The sequence below is a fragment of the Tripterygium wilfordii genome, chromosome 12, assembly GCF_013401445.1.
Source record: "Tripterygium wilfordii isolate XIE 37 chromosome 12, ASM1340144v1, whole genome shotgun sequence".
NCBI classification, from domain to species: domain Eukaryota; kingdom Viridiplantae; phylum Streptophyta; class Magnoliopsida; order Celastrales; family Celastraceae; genus Tripterygium; species Tripterygium wilfordii.
The window spans coordinates 3,183,042-3,198,045 of record NC_052243.1 but is presented as its reverse complement, the minus strand read 5'-3'; the positions used below and the strand labels follow the sequence as shown (position 1 = coordinate 3,198,045).

The 15,004-nt window shown below is 37.8% G+C and overlaps 4 protein-coding genes across 4 annotated transcripts; 2 read left to right on the top strand and 2 right to left on the bottom strand.

The window, feature by feature from the left end:
- The first annotated feature begins 245 nt into the window (after positions 1-245).
- Positions 246-3,245, top strand: LOC120010141 (UPF0047 protein C4A8.02c). Its single transcript, XM_038860848.1, has 7 exons — positions 246-530; positions 615-675; positions 763-857; positions 936-969; positions 1,352-1,406; positions 1,489-1,531; positions 2,950-3,245. The coding sequence occupies exons 1-7, from the start codon at positions 333-335 to the stop codon at positions 3,019-3,021; spliced, it is 558 nt and encodes a 185-aa protein (XP_038716776.1). The 5' UTR covers positions 246-332; the 3' UTR covers positions 3,022-3,245.
- Positions 3,246-3,938: 693 nt separating this feature from the next.
- On the bottom strand, positions 3,939-7,920 carry LOC120011256 (uncharacterized protein At1g76660-like). The gene is made up of 4 exons (XM_038862324.1): positions 7,548-7,920; positions 5,068-6,229; positions 4,364-4,602; positions 3,939-4,236 (listed from the first exon to the last, which is right to left on the bottom strand). Exons 1-3 carry the CDS (start codon positions 7,584-7,586, stop codon positions 4,388-4,390), a joined length of 1,416 nt encoding a protein of 471 aa, XP_038718252.1. The 5' UTR covers positions 7,587-7,920; the 3' UTR covers positions 3,939-4,236; positions 4,364-4,387.
- A 1,314-nt stretch (positions 7,921-9,234) lies between these two features.
- Positions 9,235-10,502, top strand: LOC120010343 (PRA1 family protein E). The gene has a single exon (XM_038861114.1). It carries the CDS (start codon positions 9,396-9,398, stop codon positions 10,044-10,046), a length of 651 nt encoding a protein of 216 aa, XP_038717042.1. The 5' UTR covers positions 9,235-9,395; the 3' UTR covers positions 10,047-10,502.
- A 1,452-nt stretch (positions 10,503-11,954) lies between these two features.
- Positions 11,955-14,586, bottom strand: LOC120010805 (probable prefoldin subunit 4). Its single transcript, XM_038861668.1, has 3 exons — positions 14,435-14,586; positions 14,217-14,327; positions 11,955-12,577 (listed from the first exon to the last, which is right to left on the bottom strand). The coding sequence occupies exons 1-3, from the start codon at positions 14,441-14,443 to the stop codon at positions 12,317-12,319; spliced, it is 381 nt and encodes a 126-aa protein (XP_038717596.1). The 5' UTR covers positions 14,444-14,586; the 3' UTR covers positions 11,955-12,316.
- Positions 14,587-15,004: the final 418 nt, after the last annotated feature.

The following is a 15,004-nucleotide window of genomic DNA, read 5'->3' as shown; positions in this document are numbered from 1 at the left end:
TAGGATCACATTGTTAAGAAGATCATTAAGAGTTCGTATAGAATAATCATATCACTCTCATTTGAACTCCGATTGAAATATTTTTATAAGAATTTAAAAAGGACTCAAAAATCAATAGAAATTTATCTCATACATTTTGAAAATTCAATAATTTAAAAATTAAATCGAAGCTCAAAATTTGTGCATGGGAAACAGTGTGTGTCCTATTGAAACTTGAAAGAATTGTGTGTAATCCACATTTTAAAGATATTTCATATTTGGATGGCTATAAGCCTACACTCGTCCAAGTACGAGTGAATCGTGTGGGGCTTGGGAAAGAAGGAACCTACAATATGTTCACGCTCTTATCTTCGGTTGCGAAGCCAGTTTCACTAGGTCCTCTCGTGGTTCGCGTGAACTCCCTCTATTCTGCGGAAACTAGCACCGTTGGCAACGATCGCAATTCGATGGCGGCGCCTTCTCCTAAGTGGGCTCAGAAGACAGTAACTCTGCCTCCCCAACGGCGAGGCTGTCATCTTATCACCTCCAAGGTAGCCCTTCCGAACCCTAATCAACCAATTTATAACTTTCAATGTTCGTCTAAATACTAACATCGATCTCCTTCTCTGACCCAGGTTTTAAAGGAAATTGGACCGGACTTGTCGGAATTTAAATGCGGGCTTGCTCATCTCTTCTGTAAGTGTTGCTCAAATATTTGCTCCTGTTCTTTGGATAATCTTACACTCGTTTATGTTTTGTTGCCGCCTTTCTGTGAAATCTCAGTGCACCACACAAGTGCTTCGCTCACTATTAACGAGAATTACGACTCGGATGTTCGGGATGATACTGAGACATTTCTCAACAAGATTGTTCCGGAGGTCCGTCAATTATTTTTTAATATTAGTTCCATATGGGTTAATCAAATTTTTATTCGGGGGTCTTACTTATCTTTGCAGGGAAGATCTGCACCTTGGAAGCATACACTGGAAGGTAATTTAAGCCAAGGTTCATCGTAACTTTTAAAATATTGAGCATTCAAATCGAGATCACTTATGTTAAGTAACTTATTCTCAATGATTTCTTTTGTAATGATAGCTATGTTGTGTTTTTTGTTCTAGCTAGTTTGTTAGAAGTTGCCTCTGGTGTGTCTTATGAGGATATAGGAATCTATATATAACTTTCTATGATACATCAACTTAATAACACCCAAAACAAGGCCTAAGTTTCTAGGAAATGCGATACAACGTTATCCGTGATTCTCTTCTTGCTCACATTCAGCAAATAGCGGAGTAGCACATTTGATATCAATTTTTATGGATTTTCATCTTGTTTTTACATGGCATTGATTTTAGATTTGTAAATAATTTTGCAGGCCCAGATGACATGCCAGCACACATAAAATCGTCAATGTTTGGATGTGAACTCACGTATGGATATCTTGCATATGTGCTCAGTTTGTATGTCTGCTCAAAATTGTTCTGTCTAATGTGCCTGGTTTTGTTATTGCAGGATTCCCATCACAAATGGACAGCTTAACATGGGAACTTGGCAGGTGTGTGAGAACTGCATAGCTTTCTAATTGTGTGGTATATGTTCTGATAAGTTGTAGCTGATATTGTTATGGATGGTTTTAATTCTTAATAGTCTAGCAGTTTATTTCGGCAAAACTGATTCCTCATCAAGTTCTCTATATGCCCCGTGTGTTGTGAAGGCATTTACGTCTAAATTTGTGATTATCATTTTAGAACTGCTTGGATCTCTTTGATATATGTTTTCGGGAGGGAAGGTAAGGGCAGAATGCAGCAATCACAACCCACGAACCCTTTTTGATACATTAGATTTTGCTAATTTAGAAAGTTTAAGAGGAGAGTTATGGCAAGAACAGGAGAATGACTAACTTTGTTCGCTTGCCACAAAGATTTTGCTATTCCTTGCATAGGCTTAATCCTAATACAATGGTGAGAATCTTATGGAAGGTCCCATAGCAATGGCAGGGTTTGGGAAGGGCTGGATGTACACAGCATTGTGGAGAGAGTTTCTTTTTTCTTTTCCCAAAAGATTTGAACTTGTGACCTTTAGACTACCTAGAAGCAACTTTTGTATTAGGTCATATGTTTGCACCACTTGGCTCTTATTACGACGTGAAAACAAAAAGCACTTTATACAAAATACCGGATTATGTAATGGCATGGCTCTCTAGTTGGGGGGGGGGGGGGGGTGAAAGATTGTGGCTTGGGTTTGATTCAGTTGAGCAGATGAGTAGCCTAAAATTTAAATGGCTGGTTTGAGGGTTCTCAAATGTGTCTTTCTCAGGACCAAGCTTAGTTTAACTTATTTTTGAAGTGCAAACATGTTTTTAGATCATGACATATTTATAACCTGAAAGAGAGAATATTTAAAAGCATCTTCTGTTGCCCACAGGATTGCAAACACATAACTCATGTGTCGTTTGTAAGGTTTTCCCCTGCATGTATAGTTTAAGAACCTTGATGAACAAGACAATGTAAATGGCGCTGATGTACTTCTGTCACTGGCTAGGATCAAGATTGGTACCCTTCCTAGACCTTCAATTAATAATTTAATATAGCTATGTCAACGAGCCTTGTTGGAGTTTGAGTAGAGGGAAAAAGAAATTTGAATTTTCAGTTGATGCGACTCTATCTTGAGAGAGGAATTGTAGGTGTTCCTAATCCTTGAGATATGCTTTAAGATTGACTTATGGTTCTACTTAGTGTCATAATGAACACAGCTCTGGTCTTCACTCTTGAATGTCTAAATGTACCAAACTACCAAAAGAGGCATGCATTGTAGAATTTTTATTGTACACCCAAGGCATCTGGTGAGTGGTTGGATTTATTCATTGCAGCACTATCTGATCCCTGAGTGAGTGACTTGGTTTTTAATTAGGCCTTTGTTTTATGTATGGAACAAAAGGATAACCTATTATTTTCCTCTTTTAATGTTCTTCAGGGGATATGGCTGTGTGAGCATCGCGACTCCCCTACTGCACGCAAAGTTGTGGTCACTCTTAATGGTATATGAAGCGTTAATATTTCAAACAGTTGTACAATTTAAATATGTAGCTTTATCAGTATGATTGAGAATTCAAATAATTTTTTTTCCCTTTTTACTAATACTCCAAGGCTAAGAACCCAGTCTGAGAACATATTATGTGATCAATTAAATTGGCTTAGTACCTACTGTTAAAGTTCTGTGCAATGTAGAACTGGCATTGATGCAAAAAAGCAATATTAACTTTTCTGTGAGTTCTGTTGGGCTTGCAACAAGTTATTTTCCATTAGATGTTATCAGTATACATTAGCCAATCGGGGTAATGCAATTTTTGATCACTAACATAGTTGAGTTGACTGTTAATTGAGTCTAATTAAGTCATTAAATTTTCAAGCGTTCTAACTTGGGATAAAAATTAATATAAAGAATCTAAACCTACCCATATGGTTATATGTGCATATTAGAACAATTTTCAACTTTAAGTTTACAAGTTGAAACATTTGAACGTTTGATGATTGATTGAGTAGAAAATTGTTACTTTGTATTAACCCGTGGTCAATGAGTGCAGCAGAATGCATGTCATCTTCCCGTTAGAACAGTGTTCCATTCTACTCGACTGAGAGGAACAACGACTCAAGAATCGAGGCCAAAAGCCATGCATAGTAGTTTAGGATAAAACATGACCTGTTTTGACTACCAAAATGTCTCTCATGGTATTCACTATAGTTGCAACAGTGACAGTATTTGTGAAGCAATTTGTCCGGAAACACAATTCGCTTGTGGCATTAAGGCCGAAGGAACAAGAAAACAATATATCAGTGACAGGAAAGAAAGAAGGGTACTACTACACACTTATACAGAACCCTGTGCCTACCGATGGATCAATCGTCCCTATGTAAGAAAGAGAGGCACATAACCTCTTCATAGGAGTTTCCCATTGGCATGTATTGGCCTTTTCAATTTGCCCTTTCTTATCATGCAACTTTCCACAAATAACAGGTTCAAATACAAAACTTCCAAAGAAAATTAAAAAAAAAAAGAAGATGACCTTGCAAAGTTCTTTCCATTAATAAATGAATCAAGAAGAATGGCTTAAGGCCATGTTTCAACTGATGTTCCGCGGTATAATAAACTAGGACTGCATCTCAATCACATACGTAATTCACAGCGAAGCATGGAGTTAGAAACACCGTACATGCCCAACAATCATAGATAGATATCAGGTCCCACACCTGACAGAGCAAACTGGGGGGAAAAAGGGGGATGGGGTTGGGAAGCAGTTAGCATATAGGTTAGATCATCCACCTATCACTTAGAACTCCAAACAGAACATTACGACAAAGAAAATCTGCAGATTAAAATGAAAGACAACCTGATATTATCTTTTTCACATGATCTAGTCATGCCATGAAGTGTCTCCTTTGCCTTCTCGCAAGCTCCTTACTCTCCTGTAGTCAATTTCTGCATCAGAGCTTGATAAACCCAGATGATATTTTCGACTGAGTTTCGTTGCTGACATGTTAGAAAATAAGTCCTCTTCAACGTTCAGAATATGGTTACTAGGAACACCGAACCCAGAAATACTGCCAGATTGCCAAATTGATTTAGTCTCTGCATACAGAAGGAGGAGCACATTAGAAGTGCAGTACTCAAATTGCCAGGATTGTTGTGAACATCTCATCCATGGAAAAAGTGATGATGTCGGGCAATATTAAACATTGATGGAAAGATTAAGGTGGCTGATTGTTTAAAAATGGAAAGGAACTGATTTCTTCTCCAGTAACAAATGCATATAATCAATCAAAGAGTGGCTGCCCAATACACCATATTATTTATAAATGGAACATCAATACTGAACGGTCATGGATTAGGAGCACAAGAAGCTTCTAATATACTACACTACAGCACATTATTTATGATTCTACGTTTAGGTGATTGTTGACAAATCATATATCAGAGGCTTATAACAGATTATAGTTTATTTGTACGTTAGAAAGTCAAAATCATGTTCTATTTTCCTCAAATTCTCAATAACCAATGAAAGTAGTATAGATCTCACAGATTTATGCAGTTTACCTTCACAAAATACACGGCCACCAACAAAATCCGAATCTGATTTAATGCTTCCAGGACTGAGCAAGTTTGTCTGCATAGACTGTCCTTGTATTCTTTCACTGACCAAAGCTGGTTCCATATTTCCTCCCAACACAGATTTATTACACGAGAAAGGAGTCATGGTAAATGAGTCATCCGCAACATCAGAAATCTCCACATATTGAGGTGTAGTGATAATTTCATCTGCACTAAACCCAAATGATGCCCTGTAAGCTTCTAATTCTTCAACATCTTGCTTGGGAGTTTTATTTGGCTTGTTCTGGCACCCATTTCCGCCAGTGGAATAAGTATCTGAATCCTTAGAAACACTTAATCTTCCAGCAGTATGAGGAAATGGTGGATTATTATCCAGATAGAATCGTGCAAATGTATCGGGGCAGAAGAAATTAGTATCTTGAGATACCACAGAGGGACCGGACATCTCATGCCCAAGACGTCTGCCAGAACCACTTCTTGAATATTTTCCATTTTGAGGGGAAACTGAAGGATCCCACCGTTGGGGGAACTCCCGTTCAGGAAAAGATGAAGACAAACAGTCACCCGATGTCCTGGATTTAGGAGATATGAGCCTGCTCGCAGGACTTCCAGAGTAAAGTGAATATGTTCCTTGGAGATCATTTGCAGCAATATACCCGGTTTTGTCAGAGCTTTTGATATTCATAGATGATGTAAAGAACTGTGCAAAAGGCACATCTGGTGATGACGGGGTAGTTAGGTGAGCCAATTCAGGTGGCGGAGTGAAAGGAGCGGTGGATGGCTCAGTGGTGAAAGCTGAGAAAACGGGAGGAGAAACCAGCTGTGTCTCATGGGCATATGGCCCAGTGGTGAACATTGTGGATGAAGGACCACCTGGTGAGTTGGCAGATAATGACAAGAAGGAACTAGGTGACTGAGCTGTTGAGGGGATGGCAGAGTTTGAAAAAGATGCTGGTGAAGAAGGAGGTGCTAGCAGTGACGGTGCTAGTGTTGTAGCTTGGTTGCTCAATCCAGCAGCTTGAGGACCATTTGGCTGGCCTGCCAATGCATTGCCCTCTGGAATACGAGATGCAGGTACAATACGCTTTCCGCCTTTCTGTATACCAAAACAAGAAAATGCGCTCCAGCATCCTCCCCATCTCTTTCGCTGTCAGTATATCAAATATTACAAGCTTGTAGCAAAAAGCTTGACAGAAATAGAAAAATCAGAAACAACAAATCAGACCAAATACCTATCAGAAAAGGACCCCAAATACTGAGGCTAATAAGACGTTTTTTCCCCTATAGCATGATAAAGAGGAGAAGTTGCAAAGAAAATGGCTAAATTCAGATTTCAGAATGTGGACGCAAGCAAATATCTAGATCCAACTTCAGCAATTAAAGGAGGCAAAGTACAAAAACAAATAAAGTTATCCCAGGGGAGTATGGAATTGCAGCATTGATTCCATAAAAGTAGGCTAGCTTAAGCTTTTCTTATTTGTACGACGAGAAAGATACAAACACAGTTGAGAAAGCAATGACAAGAAAAAAGTGAGATAAGAGGTGGAAAGGGGGTTCCTCATTTTTCTATATTCCCGCAATCCTTCAAGAATATGAACATAATGATTTTCAACCAACAGGACACAAAGTTATTCCCAGCAAAATCTCTCCTGTCGACCCACTTTACCCACCAAACAAAGCATTAATTCTTTCTTTTCCCCACATGGATCATCCCTCCTCTACTTCCCATGACCTTAAGCAAGCTACACAAGAAAGTTGGTACATACCTTGCAACTACCATCTACAATCCTTAACAGACATATGTACCCTGATGAACAATACATAGGTGACCCAATCTCAATTCATCAAATCATCTTTTTTTTATAATGATTATTGATCACGATGTAATGTAGCCAGACTGTCTCTCAGAGACAGAAATCTCATCCGGCAGTCAGAATTTAAAGCTGATAATCATCTATCCTCACCATCAAACAGCAGTAAAACATATGCTCCCCAATGTTGACCATTTTTCTCTTAAAAAAATATCATTGTTGACAGACAACCATCAGTATCCTCAAAATCACCCTCAACTCAAGGACAGTTTATTCTTGCTCGCAATGGAAAAAGCCAAATAAAAAACCTCTCAAACTACGCTCTGTATGAGCATGAGTGGAACTATTGGCTATATACACAAGACATATATGTTTAGCAGAAGCTTCGCCTGATTAACAAACACGAAGGTCCAAACAAACTCCTCCTCACTTAGATCTGAGCAGCCTAGCTCAGAAAAATCAAAACAAACAATTTGTAACAAACTAACCACACCTCATCATCATGAGTAAACGAGACATATATACACATATCCAAAAAAGCAGAACAGCAAAGCTAGATCCAGATCTGCCCAACCAAACACACTGCATATAAAATCAAATTTCTCCGATTTACGTCATTATCATTATTAGCAAGTAAAATTGAAAGAGACATACTCGTTCCTGCTGAGGGAATCTATTCTGCTCCGACCCCATGCCTTACGGAGTTCGTTCGGTCGCTCGCGGTCGCCGTTACTAAAAAGTAAGAGCAAAACAGGTAATGTAATGTTTCACTTTCTCTATCCTCTCCTTTGAGTTCCCTCTCACATTTGCGCGTATCAGATCACCATTTACGATGATAGCTAAGTGTTGAGGAAGACGAGCACTACTCACTACACCTCTGCAAATCCACAAGCCGACACCATGGCGTTCACACCACGTAGATTTTGCTATGGACAGAGAAAAAGACTGGGCAGAACCGAAAGATAGATGAGATTGAGAGATCAATTACCATAAACAAGTAATTATTTATAATAGAAATAGAAATATATTGTACTCCTATCTATTTACGTTATTGCTAAGTGTCTCATTAAAATAAGATATCAAAGCACAAGGAAAGAAAGACAAAAAAGCAAAAGAAAAAGATTGATTGAAGTGATAGCACCCAAAACAAAACAAAACAAAAAAATTAACTGCGGTGGAGATGGTCCATGAGAGAAGTGAGTAGTTCAAGGGCATTTGGAATTGTGAGTTTTTGTTGGGAGAACAAAGCGTATTGAAAGACGTGTTTTATTGAGATTGTTGATAATGAGAATGAAATGTTACACGTATTGATAGTTTGGTATAATGATATAAATTTGATGATTTGATTTTTATAGAATCCCGTGTTGATTTTTAGTGGAGTTGTGATTATGATTTAAATGGGATTCATGTTTTGATCTAACATGGAGGCGAAAAATATCGGATGTCCCCATGTTGTACACGACAAAATAGAGACAATAAAATACCACCATGTGAGCCATTTTAGTTAAAAAAGACAACAAAAGGCATTCATGACCCCTAAAATAGAGTTATTGTGGTTACTCAAACTGTAATTAAATGGGGGCAATAATTTAAAAAAAGAAATAATTGTGTTTGATTGGAAAAATGTATCTTTTATAGTGTGTGTATATATAAAATACACGGTGAATTAATATATTTCAATTTTTGGTGTCCCAAAATCATTCCAACATCCATGGCATTAGATGAGTTGATTTGTGTGAGCCACTTGCATTTAAAGGAAATAATTCATTGCATGCCACGTCAAGTTGAGATGATTTTGAAATACCTAATTTAACCAAAACGTTCTACAATTCCCATTTGGAGTTGCTCACTTGCTCTTACATTCACACTTTACAACTTGTAATATAAGAGCAAATGCAAATGGTAAATTTTTGTTCGAGCCAATAAATCGTATTAGAATACATGTTTTGATGACGTAGTAGGACCAACAAAATGTATTTGATACAATAATGTAAATTTGCTGATTTAATTTTTGTGTAATAGATGTGAGTGTGATGTGGGACGCAATCATGAACAAACATATGGGCATTTGATTTGTCATGCCCACATCCACAGCACAGTTCACTTTTTGTCATTCACGGGTGACGTGTTGGAAAAGAGTGTGAGTGATGTAAATATTTGGACTTTATATACTTAAATCACATAGTATTGTATAATTCTTACAACTTAAATTTAAATCCCTAAATTAATAAAAGGATTCAACCTATTTATGTTTTGTCATTTTTTTTTGACTATTTTTCGGGGTTTTTAAAATAATGGGAGAGTGAATATGAATTGTTTTCCCAGAAAATGAAGAGAAAAACCATTCAACAAATCATCTCATTATAATTATTTTTTAAAGTATATTATTTATACTAATAAGTACCCAAAATATTACTCTCAAAAAAAATTTCATAGTTAGGGTTTCTCTCAAATTCCTGGTTCTTTCCCTCTCCCAGATCTAGGTGTACATCTCTCTTACCAATGTCGTTAAAATCAGGCGCGGGCTACGGCACCATCCCTACCACCGCCGCCACCACCACTACCACACAGCAGCCATCATCAAGTAACACCGCCGCCACATCCACGCTCACTTTCTTTTCACGCGCCACCCACACCACTCGCTCCCTGATCGCCAGACGCAGACCCTGGCGAGAGCTCCTCGATTACTCCTCCATCTCCCGCCCCTACAGCTACTCTGAAGCCATCTCCCGCATTAAGCGAAACCTCAATTACTTCCGCGTCAATTACGCCATGGTCTTCCTCTTTATCCTCTTCGTAGGTCTTCTCTGGCACCCGGTTTCCATGATTGTCTTCTTGCTGATTTTTGTCGCCTGGTTCTTTCTTTACTTCAACCGTGATGGGGATGCTCCCTTGGTGGTGTTCAATAGTACTTTGGATGATAAAGCTGTGCTGCTGGGTCTTGGGTTTGTTACTATCTTAGCATTGGTGTTTACTCATGTAGGACTGAATGTGTTGGTGTCTCTAATTGTTGTGGTTGTGGTGGTGGGGCTGCACGCTGCTTTTCGTGGCACGGAGGACTTGTTTCTTGATGAGGAAAGTGCAGCAGAACGTGGGTTGCTCTCGGTTGTGGGGAGTCCGATGTCCAGTCCCACGAATTATGCCAGAATTTGATTGAATTGAAACAGCTTAAGACGCGCATCCTGTATCACTGGTAATTGCCAAGCTTTTTTGACGAAAGTTCTAGTGGCTTGGAATTGACTTCCAGTGGGTGTTTCAGGGTCTTGTCTACTGTGGTGTCATTGATTTTTGTTAGAAAAGACTTCACAAGTGACAATGACGCTTGCAACCTGTATTATTTTTGGCATTTTCTGGGGGAATCTGTTTACTTTGGCTGATGATTTTTTTAGTTCCATTGCAACGGCAAATTGTTTGGTTTGCAATGTCAAGGAAGATATGCAGCGTCCCAGCTTAAAAGGGGGAAGGTGAATGTTTTTTCTTCTTATTTTCTTTGTTCTGTTAGAATTTCGAATATTCATATTGAATAATTAATTTGATTGTCATTCAAATATGAAATATCATAGACACTAGGTTAGTTTCGGATATCAAATACCTGAATGTGTGCCTGTATCTCTTTGTTTAGAACTTCTTCAGTCATGCTAATGTCAAATCATTGCAAATTTGCATTGCCTATTTGTTGTCGACTGCAAAGCTACTTGCTTTGTTGCAGTATTCCCTAGTTTATTTCAAAGTGAAATATGGTGCGACTCAATACCTTCCCTAGCCTATTGGTTATGCGGGATCTAGCTTGCAAAATCACTGAATATGATTCTACTGTATCACTTGATGAATGTATCTTATTCAAAATGTCTTATAATTTTTCCTTGGCGTTATTTCTTTCAATTCAAATTACTTAACATGAACAATTTGTCAAGGGTGTTGGGAAAATTTTCTGGCGGCTTATGATGTAGAGATAGTAGATATTCAGTTCTGGTATTACTTGTTTTTTTAATTGCTTGTGCAATAAGCAGTTATAGTGCTAATGACTAATGAGTCTGATAGTCCCCATAAGTTTTGATAATTTTAGATGTTACTTCAGGATTGTTTTCCTTTTGGATGGTCATTTTAAGCATTCTATGATTTCACTTGATGTTATTCTTGGCATGAGAAAAATTCCTGTCCTCAAGAACTGGTTGATCTTGTTTCCCTTCTCGTTTTTTTTTTTGGGGTTATAGCAAAAGCTTTATTAAGAATGGCACTGACTACCGAGGGACTTCCTCCGAGTACAGTGGGCTATTTACAAGGCATTCCTTTCCTTTCAGACCTTCCAAAAGATGGCTAGAGGGATAGAATTGACTGTCTTCATGAATGGGACTTGGGTTGCTTTAAAAATATTTGGAAAAGCTTCAGCTCCCATTCCCAGTCCCAGTCCATAGCATCTTTTTTGAAATAGACGTGCCATTCGTGGTCACCTTGTTTTCACCAACCCTAGCTTCTTAATTTTTATCTTTAGTGCACGTACTCAAGGAATGTTTTTCTCAGCTATTATTGTAAACATGGAGTTTCTGTTATCCAAACTAGTCAAGGCATTCTTAGGGGCACATTGGAGCTTTCAGAAAACAGTGGACATGATTTTCTTAGTTTGCTCCTGAAATACAAATACTAGATGGTCTACTGAGATGATCTAGAGATGGAGAAACACTTTGATTTTGGAAATGAGGATGATTATTGTAACTCTCTGGCTTTGTTGTTTGTTGCTTGGATGATTGCTATAAGCCACCCCCATTTGGATTTTCGTCGGTGAAATAAATTTAATGATTGATTTATGGAAATTTGTTCTGCTAAGATAGCCATAAAAACTTTTTCATCCACAAAGATGAACTTGAGTTCATATTTTGTGTTAAGCTGATTCAGTTTCGGGCGTTCGGCAAATCCCCCCCTGGTTTCTGCAGAGCAGTACATCAGGGTTTGGCAGCTTCTTTTCTTGTAGTTATGATCAAAGAACAGGTTTTTTATCAGTAAATGTGAAATGTTTTTTTATCATAAAAAAATACAAAACCATCGGATTGATTACATTTATCATAAGATCAAACGGTCCTCATTGGCACTACATGATCACATTTATCATACGATCCAACGGTTCTTATTGGGACTACAGGGCCTCTGTATGGCAATCCAGAGTCCAGATCATTGAGTTTAACATATCTCAAACCATGCAAACCGTCTACTCAGTTGTATATGCATATAATCCTCCTAACCAAAGAAAGATCCTATTCATCGCAGAACCAATCTGGAATAGACAATCTTCAACAAGACTAGAGGTTGACAGCAACATACACCACACATTGAGGAGACAAATAAACATTCTCCTTAACAAAAGATGGCCATAACGAAGCAAGAAATGAACAACAAAATTAGAGGGCCAAAAACCCATTGAAGCCGTATTAATCCTCCTCTAGATTGATGCTGTCCCCGAACTTTGCATATAAAATCTTCTTCAACTCAGCCATTTGCGCTAAAACGGATTCCTTTTCTTCCTTGAGTTTCTCTAAGTTCTTGCTAGTCACCTCTTTCATTTCTTCTATTCTGTTCTCAACTTCATCCCGAGATACATGTGCAAAGACTTCTCCTATTTGGAACCGAACCACCTCCTCATCGGTGAGAATCAGCTCATTGCCCGCATCCTCCAGATTATCATTTGTTTCCTGACGAGGATAATTTCTTTGAGTTAGAAGGAAATACAACAGGTGCAAACTTAGACTTGAGTAGGAGAAATGGGATTGTTCACGACAGTATAACCTGTTTTCCATGTTAAGCTTTAGTATGTAAAACTTTTTTCTTTCAATGAAAAAAAAAAAAAATTGCTATGGCAGGGTACTAAAGGGGTGCCTCCAAACAGTACAAAGTAGAAAGAAAAAAAAGAAAAGATTAAGAAACAACGAAATACTCTTAAACATTACCGATATTACTTGCCATGATGAAAAGAGAACCACAACTTTGAGGTATTAAGCCATTCGAGAATATATAAAAATTGCATTAGCCTTTATCAAAGGAAACAAACAGCCAACATACCCCCCAACATCACAGAGAATGACCAAGGTTAATCTCCAAACCAAGCCAACAGAGAGACCAAAGTTACATAGTTAATAAAGACAGTAAAAAATCCAGTGGCCAAGCCCCCTGCCCCCAACATGGAGAACGACCAAGGACAATCTCGAAACCAATTAGTTTTGTCAAAAACTTGGTCATAACCTGATGCAAGCTAAGGCCGGAGCATATAAACTAATTGGATAATGGCAGTGTATTAAATGCCCTTTGCTTTCCTCAAAGACATAAGTAGATATGAAGGCTAGCTTAGAAAGGTAAGAACAAAGAAAAATTAACCTTCAACTTCTGTTATATGCATCACCACAATTGTTAAATCTTATATCAGATAGCATATCACTATTCTAGTATTGTTCATAACCTTTTATTGTCTTGGTCTCGCATAATATCGCAAGTTGTTTACACAATAAGTAATTTACTTTTAAAAACTATAAATACCTCTAAGAAGACAACTATATTGATATCTTATTATGGGAAATGTATTTTGTACACTATTATTCAAAGTATCTCCCCCAAGGATGGAGGGAAGCAATATAATGGGATGGCTGAGCATCTTAATGGTTATATGAGGTATAGTCGAATACAAATGTCCGTATGCTAAAAGCACTGTATAGAGAATCTTTAAGCTTTTGAGTCCACTTTATGTTCTACGTTTGATATTCATCACTCTATCCTAGTTTTCTGTTAGATAATAATACAACAAATAAGTTTATGGTAATGAACATGAAATCTGCCTTGCCATTATACTCTATTTAAATAACAGTACAAGAAAGTGTACCTTTTTAACAACCATATGCATCCCCATTGAGATACTTTATACAACAAAACGAAAACCGTAGAGGTCATTTGCTAAATAAGCTCCATCAAACAAGAGAATTTAAGAACCAATCTTCTCATCATATTTGAACACAAACAATCCTCACACAAGTCAAAAGCAAGTCTCTAATAACACCATAAAACTACACAACCACCCATCTACTCATCAATATGTAAAACATCAAATCAAACACCTAGGCAGGCACATTAACCCATCGAGATTGTCAATATCAGAGTTGTTCTCAAAACCCTTTTAGAATCCATATCAAAATTTGGCTCCAGATGACAACAACAACAATAATAATACTAATCCAAGTCCTAGTGAATGTTAAAACATAGTAATAAAAATGGTGTAAGACCCAAAATCACATATTACTTTAAAAAACGGCAAAAAAAAATTTTAAAAGAGAAGTTAGTTCAAACCTTGGAGATCTTGATTTCTTCTTCCAGCTCGTGAAAGCGAGTATTTAATCTGCTGAATCTATTGATGTTCTGCTGATCCTCCCAAGTGACCTCCATCTGAGAAGCCCCTTCCTTCACGTAAAATAATTTCAAGTCTCGTTTTTGAGCATTCAGCGCACACAAATCAACACAACATAAACATCTGAAAACAGGATCTGGGGTTTATGAAGGTTTATTACCTGTTGCATGTTCGATTGAAGAAGGAGCGACGAGTAGGGAAAGGAAAAAATCAGTCGAGCTCAATCAATCTGCAGGGCAAGGAAAGGAACACAAACAGCTACAGTTTCGTGTGTATTGTTCTGTATAAAGTCATCTCCTTGGGCCTGGGGCCCGTTTATTACAGAGATTTCAATTTAATTGGGCCCATCGTTTTTTTTTTCCTTGGAAGTATCAACGTTTAGGTTCATGAATTTTGGTCATCCAAAGATGCGCAAGATTTCATTTTGGTCACTCAAAATTGAAAATTGTTCCAGATTAGTAACTCCATCAGAATTCAGAAATTTTGGTCCATCAACGCTTTGATGTGTTATTTTCATTCTATCTAATAGAAACACTCTCATTCCGGTGTTTGTATTCCAAGAAGATACCCTCGAACCAACATATTGATGCATAAAACTTCATATCAAATACTTTGAACTAAGAGCAAGTCCTGATACAATCGAAACACAAATCATCACATCACATACTCAAACACTCCTACCACCCTGAGTCAGAATCTCCTGTCCAGCATAGAGGAGCGCCAACACATA